The sequence below is a fragment of the Sinocyclocheilus anshuiensis genome, unplaced genomic scaffold (assembly GCF_001515605.1).
Source record: "Sinocyclocheilus anshuiensis isolate Anshui unplaced genomic scaffold, SAMN03320099.WGS_v1.1 scaffold150, whole genome shotgun sequence".
NCBI lineage: Eukaryota > Metazoa > Chordata > Actinopteri > Cypriniformes > Cyprinidae > Sinocyclocheilus > Sinocyclocheilus anshuiensis.
In genome coordinates this window covers 120,897-134,462 of record NW_015546025.1, presented here as the reverse complement: position 1 = coordinate 134,462, position 13,566 = coordinate 120,897, and the positions used below count along the sequence as shown (strand labels likewise).

Sequence of the window (13,566 nt, the reverse complement as noted above, 5' to 3'; positions counted from 1 at the left end):
TTTTAATAGTATGAGTTGTTTTGTTTTGATGCACTCTTTGCTGTTTGTCATTAATGGAAGAAGTCAATCAAGACAAGCAAGAGATGTGTTGACAGCTGTATGTATTGATGCGGGGCCATTGATGTTTATTGTATGTAAATAAACTGCTCATTGAATGCAGCTTTATAAAGGCCAGAACATGAAGCGTCTCGTTCAGGAACAGATTTGACAGGAAGGGGGCAGCAAATACTGCGTCAATTGCCTCTTCAACTTTACATTCATTATCATCTTTTTTCTTTTTCTTTTTTTTTGACTTAAATATTAGACTTTTGGAGAAATGTCTTAAACCAGTCTGTGGACTCTCAATTTAAAATATTTGTATATACAAACTACTTCTGAAGCGTGTTGGGGTTTGTTTTGTGTTTTGTCTGTTTTATTTTCAGCAACCACTAATCTAAAAAATGTTTATACAAATTCTCCTATGAAGTGTGTTTTATTTTTTTTGTTTTAGTTTTCAGTCGCGACTGCAGGGCAGGATCTCAAGACTGCCGCCACACATCCACACTCTGAACGACAGCTCTACAGCATCAAAACAGCAGAGATAGAATTACATTCACGTGTGAAAGTAAACACAGAGACATTCAGAATATTGTTTCAATCGTCCTGAATAATAAATATACACAGTACACACACATATATGTCATGTAAACAAAAACTTTTATTTTGGATGAGATTAATCGTTTGACAGCACTAATTTGTATTTTTTTGGTGATTGCTAAAAAAACTTAAAAGGAGAATTTTAATAAAAATATTTTGCTAAAAACAAAACAAACTTATAAAAACATTTATACAGATTCTCCTTTGAAGTGTGTTTTTTGTTTGTTGTGTTTTCAGCAAACGCTATCTATCTATCTATATATATATATATATATATACAATTTGTCCTATGAAGTGTTTTTTTTTTTGTTTTTTTTAGCAAACACCAATCTTGCAAAGTAGATTTGTCTAATTCACTTGTTGCATTGCTTTCCAAGTTCTTTGCATTTCACTGCTGTCACTTTCTGAATAATTGCTACTGGCCTAGAGGTACTTAAAGTGCTGTTCCAGCTTCAATACAAGTGGAGCGTTATGGACTGCATCGGTGGCATACTGCTGTTCAGTTAATGTTAATGCACGAACATAAATGGAAGTATAGGGCTGGACAATGCACTGAAGTAAATGTTAATATACACTATTACAGCTTGTTTTTGCATTTTTGTTTTTAAATCTAGTCACATCGATGTTTTGTTTGTTTATATAAACTGAGGGATGAGTCTGAATTTAATTGAGCGTATCTAGTGTAGAGTTTCTCTCATATTGAACCCAGTACTAGTTCTTTCATCCAGAAATGGTTTAATTTCAGTCATGGGATCTCATCAGGCTTGACAGCACATCTCGAGGGCTCAGTGCTAGGAGATGTGCTGCACCAGTGCACGACATTTGTGTGTGTTTGGTCTTTTTATCACGTAACCTCTGGCTCTATCCCCATTTTAAGTGTAACTCTCAAACAAATGGAGACCTTTGAACTAATGGGGTCTTGCAGTAATCAGTGGGAGGACTCGCTCATCAGGTGATGTGACTCATCTTGATCCTGCGATTGGCCCACCGTTATCCCTGATCATCAAGATACATGCGGTTTCAGCCAATCAGCGCTGACTCTCATTTTTAACATCATAGGAAGCCCAGGCTGGAATAGGTGCTCTCTGAAGACATGTGGTAAAGATTTCAAAGAAAAGTCAGTGTGCCGAAGGTTCACAGATGGATACTGACACAGTAAATCAATACAGAAAAAGATCCTTTCAAATGACCAGCCCTGCAAACAAGAGCACTGTGGTTACATCACATCATGTTAAATTATAATGTAGTACTGGGTCATATTTGCCCATAAAGGTAATATTACTGGTTTGGTTTGTGTTTTGTTTTTGTAGTTTTCTTGTTTGTTTTTTATATGATTTGTTTTGTTGTGTGCTTTTTGTTTTGTAGTTTGTTATTATTTGTTTTGTTTTGTAGTTTTGTATGTTGTGTTTTTGTTTTGGTATGTTGTTGTTTTGTTGGTGTTGTGTGTTTTGTTTTGTTGTTCTGTGTTTTGTTTTGTGCCAAATCCTTGAGCCCCAGGACAGTAAATTTGTCATTCATATGCATATCATTTCTGTCTCTTAGTTGTTCCCAAAACACGGTTACGATCCAGGAGGGACAGGGCCTTTTCAACGTATGCTCCAAAACTGTGGAATTCTCTCCCAATTGACATTAGGGACGCTAATTCTTTAGCTGTTTTTAAAACTTTTCTTAAAACATTCTTTTTCAGGAATGCTTTTATTTGATTCGTTTTTATTGTATTGTTTTATTTATTTCTTGTTGAATTTATAGTATATTGTCTTATATTGTTGTGTTTTCTTTTATGTAAGCTTTCTTGGAAAGCGCCTTGAGAAAGCAACTTTTAAAGGCGCTATATAAAATAAATGTATTATTATTATTATCATTTGAATAAGTACATAAACTCTGCGAGGATCACTCTGTTCCTTAAAATAAATCAACCATATTTGGGGAGTTATTTCTTTCATTTGAATCTGAAATGTAAGATTGATAACCACTTGGTTAACTGTTAGTTAGTCAAACTAGTTCTTAAGACACCGTCTTTACATGGTGACTATGTTTATGCAACTGGCCCCTGGTTGATATTCTTATTGAAATATAAATTTAATAATAAAAAAAACTAATAATAATAATAAAATTGCTCCTAATTATTTTGCATTACAAATTGAACAGACTTAAATCCATCAAGTAATGAAATCGGTCATGAGGGTTGCTCAAACAAGACGAAATGGGCGTTTCAGGGCCATTTTTATGTTTCTCAATTTCCCTTTCTAAAACAAAATGAAAAACACAAAACAAACCGTTTCAACAAACAACTAGAAAATCAAATATCCAGAACACACAAAGTCAAGTAAATATGTGTTTCTGTAACACTACATAATACCGCCAACAGTGCCAAAGGTCATGGGTTTGAATCCCAGGCAATGCATGCACTGATAAAATGCTCACCTTGAATGCAATGTAAGCTGCAGTGGTTTTAGGTCATGGAGACAAATGGTACCGTGTCCTGAGAATGACCCACCGTAACTTGCATTTTAAACAGCTACATCGATGCAAACAGTATCATTTAGTCACTAATGCTTGCCTCTTGCACACAGAGCATGTGGTAAGTTCAGCTTTGTGTCTGATTAGGCTGGGGTCCGTGTTGGCTGGAGGCTGTACTGTGTGAGAGGTTGTTAATGGGGTCCCTCAGCACTCTGGCCGATCAGAGGACACTCTTATGTAACCAACACAATGCTCTTGGATTTGATGCCAGAGCTGAACACGTCCTGCCAAACACAAGGCCTTACCGCAACATCTGATTGAGCCAATCCTAATGTCCTGCTGCATGGTGACCTCATTCCCATCAGACTCGGGGCAACATGGCCGGCTCGCAGACAAACCTGTAGATTCATCAGCCAATGAATCTGATCCACTTATACATGACCATAACATGAAGTCAGTATTTGCATATTAACTCCATCCTATATAATATGATTCATGCCGATGTCCAAAACTCTGGATCAGTGAGGTCGTATTTGTGTCTGTCTAAATTAGGTTGCACCACCTGTGGTCTCTCGCCATGGATACGCTCCCTTTGTTACCAAGAAATATAATTACATCACCTAGTTACATTAATTTCACTCGTTCCTGAACCCAGTGAACTCAAATGATAGTGTGCGGTCTCGGGCCGCACTGAGAGTTTCTTCTGAGAACTTCTTTTAGCCACACAACACTCAGATCCTCAAGTACACTTGGAAGTCTACAACGAGGATTTAGTTGGCAAACATTTGCTGTCGACACAAACTAATACAGCGGATAATTGTGACAAGGGTTCACAATGCTTTATTATTATGTTATGCTTTATTACTGTAACTATTTATAACGTACTTACAAATATATTACTGTTGTACAATGATTACAATTGTACGGCACAAATAAAAAAAAGAATAATTATAATAAAAGTTTTATTTTACACTACAAGTTACTTGTATTTATGTCTTAAATTGTTCACTTTAAAACATTCAAACCCTTGACATTTCAAACCCTCAAGCTTTTATTCTGGTGAAATACTGTAAACTTGCAGCGCATGCAGAGATAGAATTCACTGCATGAAATGAAATGAAATAAAATAAAACTAAACGTATTTTATTTCAGCTATAGTTGACAAGGCATCATTTCTCATTTTCTCAGCTTAAGCTAAAACTAAATAAGCTAAAAAATATTCTGATAAGTATAATTTCAGAGTCTATAATTTAACTAAGAGTCATTGAAGTGAATCACTGAATCTTTTTCTCTAAACCTATTTGTTCAAAAATACTGATTCATCCACACTGTAAAAAATAAGTGTAATTTTAACTGTAAAATTTTGTAAAAACGCTACGGAAAAAAAATGTTAATAGGTTAACAGTAAGTTCCCGTACTATATACAGGGAAAACTGTAAAATATCTAACCAGACATTCATTTTGTCTAAACTGTTAATTTTACAGTTTTTAGAAGTAAAAATAACAAATCAATGTATAATTTAGTCAAAAACTGTAAACTGATATTCCCAGAATTCCCTGCATGACACTCCACATTTGAAAGTATTTTGTTTAAATAATCGTGTTTTTTAATAGTTTTTGTTATTAGTTATGTATATTTGGGCTTTACGTTACATCTTCTGTTGTTTAATGAAAGTTTAATGCATTATTTAAGTATTATGTGTGTTACCATGATGGTGTTTTGTGTTTGCATGAATGACTCTGTGCACCTTCTATATATTAGTATATACTTCTGCTTGTGGCGAAGCTACTTGTGATGAGCTTTGATTCTTCATGTGGCTTTCTCTTTTCCCACCTGCATTATTATGGTGGTTGTCAGTATGTTAAAGGTACAAAACAGGTTTTAATAGCAGTGTGCATTGTTGAATTGACTGGTTTACATTCAAATTTTCTTGTTTGTAAATTACAGTTTTATACTGTAAAATCTACAGTTTTTGGCCGTGTTTACAGTTTTTCTGTATTTTTTACATAATTATTCTGGCAACCACAGCTGCCAAAATTATTTTGTAAAAACTACAGAATTTTTTTTTACAGTGCAGGTTTCATTTACCGTTTGCCTGTTTTTATGAATACTGTGAATTCAGACATTCTAATGTTGTCACATACTGTTTTTGCATAGGCTAAATGCATGCGCATTCGGAGATGCGTGACAGTTGAATTACTGCTTCATTTTTGACTACTGTATTTTCATTGATGGAGCAAAAACAGGGACAGGCAGTATTGTTTTTCAAATATAAGTTACTCCATACTAACTTCTTGTTTATTCGTAGTTTTCAGTGACGTGACTCGCTGGAAGACCCGGCGGGCAAAACATCCACAGAACTGCAGCACAAGCCCGTCAATTTTCTATCTGTTCCACTCCAAAAATATTTAGATCACCTCTCAAAAGAATAAAACAAAGATATGTGAACGAAATGCAAGTTTTGGTCATTAGCAATCCGTATAAAGCACCCGCCGCAATATTTCAATCACTAAAAACAGTGGGACATTAAAACGTTTAATGTGAAAACACTTAAAGTGCCTTTAAAATATTGATATTAAATGATCAAATTCAGAGTGGGGAAACAAAAGTTAAATGTGTCTAGATTTTAGTTTTAGTGACAGACATAAATTATAAACCAAGTATGAAAAATGTCCAGAGTTTTCATGTTATTAGATTTTTTAACAAAAAATAAATTAAACACCTTATTGATGATGCGTGCTTTATGCAGGCAAGCAAATGAGCCCGGAATATGAACGCAATGCGCTTAAAGGGGTCATATGATGCGATTTCGATGTTTCCTTTCTCTTTGGAGTGTTACAAGCTCTTGGTGCATAAAGAAGATCTGTAAAGTTGCAAAGACTAAAGTCTCAAATCCAAAGAGATATTCTTTATAAAAGTTAAGAGTCAGCCACACCTACCTAAAACGGCTCGTTCTAACACGCCCCCACATATCTACGTCACTATGTGAGAAGATTTGCATAACGCCGCCCAAATGTTCACGCAAAGAAAGAAGGCGTAACTTTTATTCTCGCTGTAGTATTGTTGCTGCCGCCACCGCCATATCCTGAAGGCGCTGTGTGTTTCGTTGTGAAAGTGAAACTATTTTGTTTGGCTTTCCAAAAGGTTTTTTAACCTTAAACCGCATAAACATGTTTCATTACACCAAATACACAAAATAATGTTCCTTTTAGCAACATCATATGACCCTTTTAAGTGTCTTCTTTATAATGGGAAAACATTTAATATTAAACTTTGCACATTGTGTTTATAATCTGGGTTCATCTGCTTGCCTGTACAAAGCATGCATCATCAATAAGGTGTGTACTGAATTTGGCCTTTAAATATCAGTCTTTCTACATTACTTAATGCAAACCTCATAAAAATAACTGGGGGTCAGTGGAGGAAAGCCTTGTTTTGCCCTCCATGTGGGCGTTCCTGTACGGGTGTGCCGTCACGTGAAAACTCTGAATTGAGCTGTGATATCGATTAAAGTTAGTAGCTAATCTTGTGTGATGCATATGGGACTTGTTAGGCCTCTTATACACATCTAGTTGTGAGGAATTGGTGCTGGATCGTTGCCACATTACCTGAACTAGTCAACATGCCAGATATGTGAACACAATGCCAGTCAATCCACCAGCACACCTCGTTCCAGAAATAGTTTAGCTGGGAACATTTAAACACATTAGGCAACTTGTGATCTGCATGCAAAATAATCCATAGCTATTATTTTATAGCACAAAGAATTGTAGTCATAAATGTTTAAGATTATTGCAAGATTAGTTTGGACTTTGTATAGCTTTACTTTAATCTTTTACTTTTATTGAACAGCTAGGTCCCTGATAAGAAACGATTTTGAATCTTGAGGCAGATTTGATCTTCTTTTAGCTGCAATCACAACCAAGATGAATCATAACAAGCCTTCCAGAAAGACATTTAAGCTCAGATTTGTTGAACTTATACTGTTACACTCCTATTACTGCATGCATCAATAAATGGCCACAAAAGGTTAAATAATCACATTCGCTCCGTGTTTCTATCAAGTGTCATACTGGGAGAGCCCGCAGACAATGGTCAACAATAATGACAGGAGGCCACGCCCCCGTCGACTGGACGCCAGCGCTTCTGACGCTTGATTAGTGCTTTGGGAAATCCGATTCGTTTGAGAGTCGATTCCTTCGAACGGATCGGTTCGTTTGAGTTGTTGCTCAAAAGTTCCTTGAATTCCACGCGCGTGATTTTTTTGCACCTAACTTAATATGTTCGTCTGTTATCACTATATCGTCGATTAATTTGTATGCATTTGAGTATATTTTGAGTTTAGTAAATATTCTAGTTTGACTGTATCACTCTATTTGAGACGCAAATTGTGTTTTTTTGCTGAATAAATGATCCTACATTCTTATCTGTCAGATATGATGTTGTTTATGGTTCCAACCTATCACCGACCTTTACAGTTTTCTCACAGATAGCTCTCCCTGAGTCCAGTGATTCAGGAACGCTCAGGGAATTGATTCGATCGAATCATTAAAAAAGAGTCGGTTCAAAAGAACGACACGTCGGCGAATCGGATACCGCGCTGGAGTTCGCTTCAGTTCAGTCTGTCTGGAGGAGCGCTGATATGGACGCTGTTCGTTTTGCTCCGAGAGTCCGAGACTGAGACAACACGGCGAATTTTGCGAGAACTGACGGGGATACCTGTTTACAACGTGCCATGTTTAACGAGAGATCGTTGATGAATTATTAGCGTTAAATATCAAGTTCAAATATCAAGACTAGTCTATGCGCCCAGTGCGCAGCGGTCCGGGCGGGTTTCATTCTCAGTTCGCAAACTGAATCACCGGGACACATGGGTGGGAATCTCGGGTGCCACCGGTCCATTCCCAAGGACCCCACGGATTTCTGCCAGGGCAAGCGCAAGTTCAGCGCGGCATGCAACTTCAGCCACATACTGGTGAACCAGGAGCGGCTGAACATCAACACCGCCACCGAGGAGGAGCTCATGACTCTACCGGGCGTGAACCGCGGGGTGGCTCGGAACATCGTGGAGTACCGCGAATGCATCGGCGGATTCAAGAAAGTCGAAGACCTGGCGCTGGTCAGCGGGGTCGGTGCCACGAAACTAGAGGCTGTTAAACTAGAGATCTGCGTGTCGAGCAAGAACAGCTCGTCTAACCACTCGCCCTCGTCTCTGCGCAAAGAGCACGAGCACCTGCCGTGCACCGGCGTCAACATAAACACCGCCACGCCGCCGCAGCTCGTGAGCGTCCGCGGCATCACCGAGAAAATCGCCAAGAGCATCGTAGAGTTCCGCTCCGTACACGGTCCGTTCCGAAGCATCGAGGACCTGGTCAAAGTGCCCAGCATCAACTCGTCCCTGCTGGACCGGATCCGCTTCCAGGTGTTCGTGGGGCGCTCCAGGACTCCTTCCACCAACACGAACGGAGGCTTCACGCAGCCGAGCCCCGCGTCCTTCAGTGTCGGCGGCGATGAGCCGGACGCTCCGCTCGGGGGACCGCCGCTCGTCTGCGCTGTGCGGCCCTGCGTGGAGCCTCCGGCGGGCACACGCGATGGGAAGCCCGTGGTGCGAGTGGCCACCTGGAGCCTGCAGCGCTGCTCCAGCGAGAAGGCCAACAACCCGGGGGTCAAAGAGGTCGTCTGTATGACCCTCCTAGAAAACGAGTGAGTAGACTCTATTTCAGTGCTGACAAAGCATATTTTCTTCTACATGCTCTACGATCATGCCTTTTTAGACTTTTGACATGTGCCACGGTGGGTACCTTTGAAATATCATAATACCATTTTTTTTGACACTTTACCATGGCAGTACCATGGTTTGTGGGCATCTAATACCATGTTTTTGGATGTGTACCATCCAAGTACCCTTATAGTACCATGTTTTTGGACATGCACAATGGCAATACAATGCCTTATATTAGAGGATTTCTGAAATGTTGTTTAAATATGCAAATGAGGCTTTATCTAATTAAAAATACACATTTTGTTGACACATTAGAGTAAACGTTTTTTTTTTACAGACAGGGTTTTTTTATCATTCAGTAAAGCATAAAATACTGTAAACAGCCCGTAGTAGTCATAATCATAATAATAATAAAAACATTTTAGGATTAAAATGTTATATAAATCTGGTGAATAATATATGAACAAACCCCTCGGTGAAAACTTTCAGAATATAGATAGGAATAAAACTGGACAGTTTGGTGTAAGTGCTACTGGCACAAATAGATAAAGTTTAATAAAACAAATACGTAATTGTGTATATTAGATGTTTTCTTTCCACTAGTTTGAAAGAAAATGTGTTATGAAAGCAAAATAGCCCAAAATATATAAAAAACTAAAACCCTAAATAAATTCCCTTGTCAAAAAAAAACAAAAACTAAATAAATTTGAATGGAATTTTGATCATAATCCTAATGTTATCAAGCCACAGTCCTCTAAGAATCAAACACAACCCTATTTGGAACTAAAATCTGTATATATATATAATAATACTTTTTTATTTTTTCGAGGATTAGAATAGAGGATTGCATTGTAAGATTGTCACACTTGAAGTGTTTCTAATTGTTAATGACATGATTTTTGCAGTCTGCGTAGCCTGATGATTTCATTATTTTCTTAGTTGTTTTTTGCAGCTTTTGAGAACTTTGCACTGAATGTCAGCAGGGAAGAACAACGCAGGTTTGAGGTGTTTGGTGTGGTGCATGTAGGGAGTCCAGCTGGCTTGTGTTGCAGTGCTGGATCTCAGGCCTCGTGTCTGCTGTGATCTTCAGTGGATGTTCATGATAAAGCCACATCTGACTGCACGTTATCAGATCGCAGCAGAATCCCTGCCCATGTTTTATTGCATTAATGGATTCTAAGATAAATGTTTGTACTGTTAGTTGTTTTATGGCACACACACACACACATACTGTAATTCACTCAGGGGTGTTGCTGAGGTACGTGCCCTCATTCTTGTCATGACTCAGGGAGGGTTGTTATATAAGCCTGTGTGTGTGTGTGTGTGTGTGTGTGTGTTGAAATAGTAGTAAGAAGGCTCTTCTCATTGGCAGGGAGAATATAGTGTTATGAATGACATTGGTGCCGAATGCTGTAACAGCAATTCATGCAATGCAACCGTCTCTGTAAAGCAGTGATTCCCAACCAAGAGGCTCATGTAACATGTTCAAAGGGCATTTGGAAAGATTTCGATTCTGCTGTGTTAAACCTATTACACCGAAATATTAATAAATTAAAACAACTAGTTATTGTTTAAACATATAGCAAAGATGGCAGTAGTAGCAGAATATATGTGCTGCTTGACTGCATAAAGAGCAGTTATTGTTTGCTTGTTTAAGAGTGACTTTAATGATAAATGATATCCGGTGTATAATGAGTTAAAGGAAAAGCTTTCTGGTTTTGTGTTGATGAAGCAGAGTTATTGACTAAAACTATTCAAAATCAGTTTCAGTATAAAATGAAGCTGAAATAAATCGAAATATTAGAATAAAACGTTAAACTTAAAAAACCTTAAATGACAATGAGAAATGTTGCTGTGGCAACTTACTGAAATAAAATAGGCTGAAGTATTAAAAAAAGGGGGGGAAACGCAATAAAAATAAATAGAAATAGAAAAAGAAAACTAATAAAAAACAACAAAGTAGATAATAATGAAACCTAAACTAAAATTTAAATGAAAACTGAAAATATAAGAATAAAAGCTAATTCAAACTCTTAAACAATACTATAATAGTAATATAAATAATATTAAAATAACAATGTGACGATGAGGTAATTGTGCTGTAAGACAGGCAAAGTTTTAAAGAACCTGGGGCCGGATTCACAAAACTTTCTTAATAAAACAATTCTTCTTACCTGCGTTTTTCTTATTTTCTAACTTAAGTGAAGAATATTTTGAATTCCTAAAAATTCTTCTTGAGAATTCTCTTATGTTGTCTCTAGTTAGGGAGATTCCGTGAAGTGTTTTCAATTGAGTTTATCAGTGAGTCTTCATCAAGAACCATCATTTATTCAGATAAAGACGGTCATTTTCTTAAAATAATAATAATAATAATAATAATATTTTCTTAAGAACATATTTGAGAATTTTTCAAGAATTGCACAGAATGTCTTGGGATTTATCTGACGACATTTCTTAAGAAGTGAATCCCGGAATCCGGCCCCTGATTCATCATTCTATCACACGAGGTCATATGCAGATAGTGAACAAATTTTGCTGAGTTAGAAATATTCATTTTGACACAGCAGCATATTGCTGCATTTAAAAGCTCAAGTCAGCAGCAAGCGTCTCTCAAGGGAAATTTATCATTGTTGATTGACTTTTCAAACTTAGTCTTTTTTTTTGGAGAACTCACATGAGTTATAAAGTAAATTAAAACTGTATCAAATTCAGTCATCTCAAAACAAACCTTGAACTGGAAATGACTGCTTTCTTGAAACCCAAAATCAAACGTCCCATCAGATGTTTATTTCTCAAATCGTTCCCTCCAGCTGCCTCCATTATACTCCTGCTCACATGACTGTGGGTAACCTGAGATCTTCTGCACTCTGCGCCGAATCCAGTGATACAACACTGGTCAGGGGGAGAAGACGTGAGATTTAACGTGAAATGGTATTAATACAAATAGTAATGATTTACAGCAAAAATGCCGTTATCTGTTGATGAAGTGATATCTAGTGTGTGACACCCCTTGAGAAACCTGAGAATCAATACAGTCTCGGTGATGCTTTGACCTTTTGACTAGATAACCATGAAAACTCACTTAACCGTCTGATTGGATTTGATGAGTGAAGGTCTACAGGAAAATTGGTTTTCCCCACAATGATATACTAAATACATCAGCACTGACATAAATAGACTAAGTTTTTAAATTACACGGTTGGTAAGATTTTTTTTTTGTTTGTTTAAAGAAATTAATAATTAATTTATTAAAGGTGCGTTAAATTGATAAAAAATGACAGTAAAGACATTTATAATGTAACAAAAGATCAAAGAATTCTGAAAGATCGTGCAAAAATGTAATAGGCTAACTCTCATAAACAAGCCACATGATTTGCAATATCATTCATGTATAACCAAATGGCACTAAAGTTTAATAGTTTAACGTCTCAGACAAACATCTCTATCTCGGCGTCGCTCAAAACTGCCCGTCTCTCGTCATCAGCAGCCATCACGTTCACCGCACAACAGACTCCGTCAGCTATTGATCTGAACTCAATTTTGATGTGTTTTCTTGGTAAATGAATCGCTATCTGGTTGATGTCTGATCTGTTATCAGTGTAAAAGGACACATTAAAACCCACAGCGCTTGAGATGTTTGCTTCAAATGCTGCGATGAATCTCGCTTGTTAAACACACAGAGTGGAGGAAACCACCAGACGGCATGATCAGAGGTTACTGTAGTTCACTCAGGAGAAAAGAAGAAGTGTACACTACGCAGAGACGGCCTGTAGTAACCTCACCGCACACACGCGCCTGCACCACGCCAAACACTCTGACTCATCTCCAGATCTGTCAACTTCAGCTCACTTTTGTGAGTGCGGCACACGTGTTCAGTCTCCATGGTGCTGTACTACATTATGATGACCCATCTGCAGTTTCAGATCTCTGAAAGGATCATCTTCTTATTTCGCTCGGGATATCAGACTGATTTGACATTTTCTGGAGCAAAAGAGTAGTGCTTGCCTGTGCAGAAGATCATCATTTGACTTCATTTGTCATTTGACAGTTTAATTTCTTCCCCAAAAATCCATGTTTTGGATGATGATATGCAGAACCAGCATATTAACCAGTCTTCATATTTTGTGAATTCGTGTTCTACTGTAAAGTCCATTTTTAGGACTGGATCTTATGAGTCTTATGAGATTTTTTTTTTCACCCGTTTTATAAGTGAAAATCAAGTCAAGAACTCATCAAAATTTGATAAGACAGATTAAATCAGGGTTAAATCAGGAGAACTTCTCACGAAAAATGTCCACACAATCTTTTCTTCACAGACTTTGGTCATTCTCTGCAAACGAACTGTCAACTCTGCAAGTATTCTCTGCAAACATACAACGTTTTCTAAAGACATGCAGCATGTGTGTATATATATTTAATAAATATATATATAATTATAAATATATTATTATATAAGTGTGTAAAATTTAATCTTAACACATTTAAAAGGCCTACCAGAGTATGTGATTTTTGCTTACATGAGGTTTCTGCTCCTATATTTTCTTGTAAATTCATAGATAGAATTTCATATAAATCTTTTTTTTTTTTCCACACACAAATTCTTGTGAATGCATATATCTGTATGCACAAATGGTGCGCTGAGCTTTATTACTCCGTATTAATAGTTTGTTTGTCCGTATTTTTAAAGGGGTCATATGATGTTGCTAAAAAGAACATTATTTTGTGTATTTGGTGTAATGAAATGCGT

The 13,566-nt window shown here is 37.2% G+C and overlaps 1 protein-coding gene across 1 annotated transcript in view; it reads left to right on the top strand.

Moving 5' to 3' along the window:
• The first annotated feature begins 7,704 nt into the window (after positions 1 to 7,704).
• Positions 7,705 to 13,566, top strand: part of eepd1 (endonuclease/exonuclease/phosphatase family domain containing 1) — a 38,317-nt gene continuing 32,455 nt past the window's right edge. The window contains exon 1 of the mRNA XM_016499711.1: positions 7,705 to 8,800. Within this exon, the coding sequence (XP_016355197.1) occupies positions 7,968 to 8,800 (833 nt within the window). The 5' untranslated portion in view covers positions 7,705 to 7,967. The remainder of the gene's footprint in view (positions 8,801 to 13,566) is intronic.